This window comes from Symphodus melops (assembly GCF_947650265.1).
Source record: "Symphodus melops genome assembly, chromosome: 1".
In the NCBI taxonomy this organism is placed as follows: domain Eukaryota; kingdom Metazoa; phylum Chordata; class Actinopteri; order Labriformes; family Labridae; genus Symphodus; species Symphodus melops.
In genome coordinates, this window is record NC_136691.1 from 4000268 (window position 1) to 4004245 (window position 3978).

The window sequence follows — 3978 nt, forward strand, 5'->3', positions numbered from 1 at the left end:
ATCATCTCTGGAACGCTGAAATCCTGTCTGCACAACAAATGTACCTCTGGGTACGAATAAGGAAACCTCGCACCTTCAACCCAGACTGTATAAAAAGATGGACGACATGACATCGCCCAATATATACAGTATTTGGCAATCCCCCCGACTGGCTGCCTGCAAGAAAGGTCATAAAGCCCGCCTCCTCCTTGTCAATAGATGAGACATGGGTCAAAGTTTTAAATCAAAGTCCACATAAGAAATTAAATCTTTTAAAAAGCGCAAAAACATCTCATGAAAATCACCAAGGAAAGGCTGTAAGATTTTCTAAAAAATAAGTAATAGATATGCAGACATTGTGAGGTAGAAAGCAAGAAATGCTGTTGAGATTAGACTTCTTGTCTTGTAACATAACATCTCTTTATTTTTATTTTTTTTTATTTCCTTCATACAGACAGGAACTGCTGCTGAAAATCTACAGTAGTGTACAAGAGGCGTGTTGCCGTTGTCTCCGGGTCTTTTCGTGGTAGCAGCGTTTTCTGTGGCCCAGAATCTAAAGTTTGTCCACAATGTATCTAAATTGTACATCCATACCCTTAAGGAGTGCGTCGTTTGACAAATAAATACAGCCTATAATCCATAAATCTCTGCAGCCTTTAAACTTAGACTTCTACTATTTCCAACCCTCAACTTTATCAATATAAATAGGTCCGGGATTTTTTCATTCTCCTGAATGTCTTTGCAGAGTTCAAACCATGCAAACACACTGTCTCTGTCGTTGAGAATGTCTTCATGTGTCCAGCTCTTTTCGCACATTTGTCCATGCTTTGATTTGCTTGTATTGTCCGATGCAAAGACACTCGCTGCTATCAACCAGACATACAGAATTGTTTGTTGTTGTTGTTGTTGTTGTAGTAATCTGCAGTTAAACGTAGTCAGTGTTTTATCACTTTTATGCGCAGTGCATGTGCGACTGTTTCTTTTATAGCCTCACAAATGTCCACATTCACCGTGCGTATTCTCGTCACGTCCTTTTTCGGGAAAGGAAACACAAACTCGTGGTCTCCGCCGGTGATTTGGTGTGCTTCCTGGTGCATTCACAGCCTCTCGATGTCCCTGTATTTCTTCCTCAGGATGGAAACCTGGTCCCTGAACAGCACTGGGTCCAGTCTCATCTGGGAGTGCACCAGAGGCATGAAACCCAGCCAGTGACTGAAGGCGTTCATGCAGGTCTGTCGCTGGGCAAAGTGGTCAGGGTCGGCCCACCGAGACGACTTGGATCCCTTGTTTGTTTTTTTTGGGAGGGAAAAACAGAGAGAAGGCGAGAAAGGAATGAATTTGAATGTCTCGGGAATATATTCACATTGCTCTTTGATAGGTTGTACAGTATATCAGCTGAAATTATATTTACAGTAAAGAGAAATATTTTAACTTGCTTCAGTAAAAAAACGAGCAATTGAATTCCACATGAAAAGATTATAAAGAAATGTTAGAATAAAAAAAAAAAAAAGTGAATCAGAAAAGATATCCACATCTTAAATGTTTGGTTTTAAGAAGCTTGGTGTCGGAGTGACAAATCAACTTCCACCATATGCACCTTCATTGCGCGGCTCCGTGCACCACCGTCCGTTAACGCCCAAGCACAGAGCAGCGCCGCTGAACAGCTGGAGTGCCAAGACAAAGGAGTTCCAGTGGTAATTATAGATGAATCTCGGGACAAGACATGATACTACAATGTATGCTGTATAATTGCCGATTGTTAGGGGCCAAACTGCCAGGCCAGATTTTTCTGTCACAGTCCTCCTTCTGACTCATTTAGCAGCATCTTGTGCACTATTCATGGCTCTCTTGTCGACGAGCTAATACAGCCAAACGACGTCCCACATGTCTGCAGCCTGACGGTTCAGGGTCGTGGGAGCACATCCATGCTGGTGAAGCAGCTCCTTATTGTGGACAGCTTGTCATTACATGGCAGGAGGTGTTGCTCATACTGTATTTCCTGCTATTTGTTACCACCACCTGCTCCTCCAGACTATCCAGGTCCATCACGCTGACAGAGCTGGTCGACCTGAGCAGCTGGTTCACTCTGTGGGAATCCCTGCAGGAGTTGTTGACAACTCAGAAAAACAGCGGCACAGCAAGTCAAACTGACAAAAAAACATACGACTAAGTGTCTTTCCCACGTCGTTAGGAAGTACAGCCTGCGTCAACACTTTTTCTCCTCCAACTCGCCGGTGGAATAACTTACTCTGTTGGCCAGTCAGTGTGTTGGTCCAAACAAACTCACTCTCCCAGTGCAGCTTATTACCTGGGAGTGTTGTAGAGCCAAGCTGTAGCAGCTGATTACAAACTGTGTACTGGTATTATTATTTTTGTTGCGACTTATTTGACATCAGGACCTTTGTTTTACTGATTTTCTCTGTAAGATTTTAAGCGTGGCACAACATACAAAGTTACCTCCAAAACCTGCAGTCCATTAATGAGACTTGATAAAGCTGGGAGGATTTGGAAATGAATCAGAACTGTAATTATCTCGATGACCCTGTCCTCCAATCAGAACGGGCTTCTATGACAGGAGAAAGCACTGGGATGATTTGATATTTAATGAAAAGAAACCCTGCTTAAATTTCAGGGATGTCCTTGAGATCTGCATGTGAATAGGTCTGTTTCCACCAAACAGTTCACTATGGATCAGTACATTTAGTACGGTTTGGTTCAGTAAAGCCTGATAATGTTTGCGTTTCACAGCCAACTGTGCCGTATTTGGTAGGACACGTGTAAGTCTGAGGCCGGTAGCCGCTTCAGCTACGTAATAGCGTCGTATCATAGCAGCTAATAGCAAGGGTGCTAAAAAGTAGGACGGTACGAGTTGGTAATTTGGGGATTTCCCAGCTATGGAAACACCACAGAATGCCTGCTTTACCGAGACGAACCGAACTGATGGAAACGGGGCTAATGATAATGATGTGTTTAGTAATCCAGCCTGTTTGATATTTCATCTTTTTGTTAGATATTGTTTTTGCACGATGAGTATGAAGGGAAGAATACTAAATATTGAACATGTGTTTAATGATGTCCTGCTGTTTTTGCTCGATCTGACAGCCGTAGAGCATGCAGCATGCAGACATGCATGACATCCACTCCACAGAGGCTGCACTTTAAGTCTGATAACAGACACTTTGACTCCTCAACACGTTCTTTCTTTGTGAGAGCTTGTCTCCATTATAATCTTGCCTCACATATTGTTCAGTTCGGGGAAAACAGAGAGCGGTTCTGTATAAAGCCGCGCTACATTTGATTGGTTGCCACTAAAGGCTAATGGTGACGACACCAGCAACTTTCAGAGATTTTCTTTTTTTTTTGTTTTTTTGGAAGAAGTGCTTGAAGTCGCTGAAGCAAAGATGCAGAGGTCTTTGTTAAGAAAGTCGATTGGCGCTGCGATATTCCTCCAGGCATTCTGCAAAATGTGCTCCGTTCTCATTGGGAAACACTGAAAAAGAATGGTGCTCAGAAAAAAAAAGAAGCAGACTGGACAAAGACCCCGAAGAAGTCCAGTGCCAGCAGATGAGATATAGATATGAGATTATTCAGTTTCTGGAACTATGCAGCTGTCTGAAAAGCTGCTGGATGACTCCATGATGCTATCGTCTTCAGCTGCCCTGTGTCCTCGCCTTGTTATCAGACATGGACAGCAGGAAGGGAGGGGTGGACCCTTGGGTGACTGCTGCTGGTGGATGAGTTGGCGAAGGGGCAGCTGAGGGCAAGGTGGAGGGCAGCAGCCCATTTTGATAAGCTGTTGCATGGGGGCGGGGAGCGAGAGCGGATTCATCTGGAGTGCTGCAGGAGGGCGTCAGCGGGGGGAGACTGAGCACCAGGCAGAAAAATGACACTACAAAATGAGTTTTTGACTGAAATATATCTACGCTTAAAAATGTAAATAAGACAGAAAATATCAGTTTGACTTCTGTTTCTTTATAGACATTTGTTCTTTCTTAAAAG

General features: G+C 43.5%; 1 protein-coding gene across 1 annotated transcript in view; it reads right to left on the reverse strand.

Moving 5' to 3' along the window:
* Positions 1-382: 382 nt before the first annotated feature.
* The window catches only part of LOC306836073 (exostosin-1), a 154344-nt gene continuing 150748 nt past the window's right edge, over positions 383-3978 (reverse strand). Inside the window, exon 12 of the mRNA XM_079362973.1 lies at positions 383-1262. Within this exon, the coding sequence (XP_079219099.1) occupies positions 1077-1262 (186 nt within the window). The 3' untranslated portion in view covers positions 383-1076. The remainder of the gene's footprint in view (positions 1263-3978) is intronic.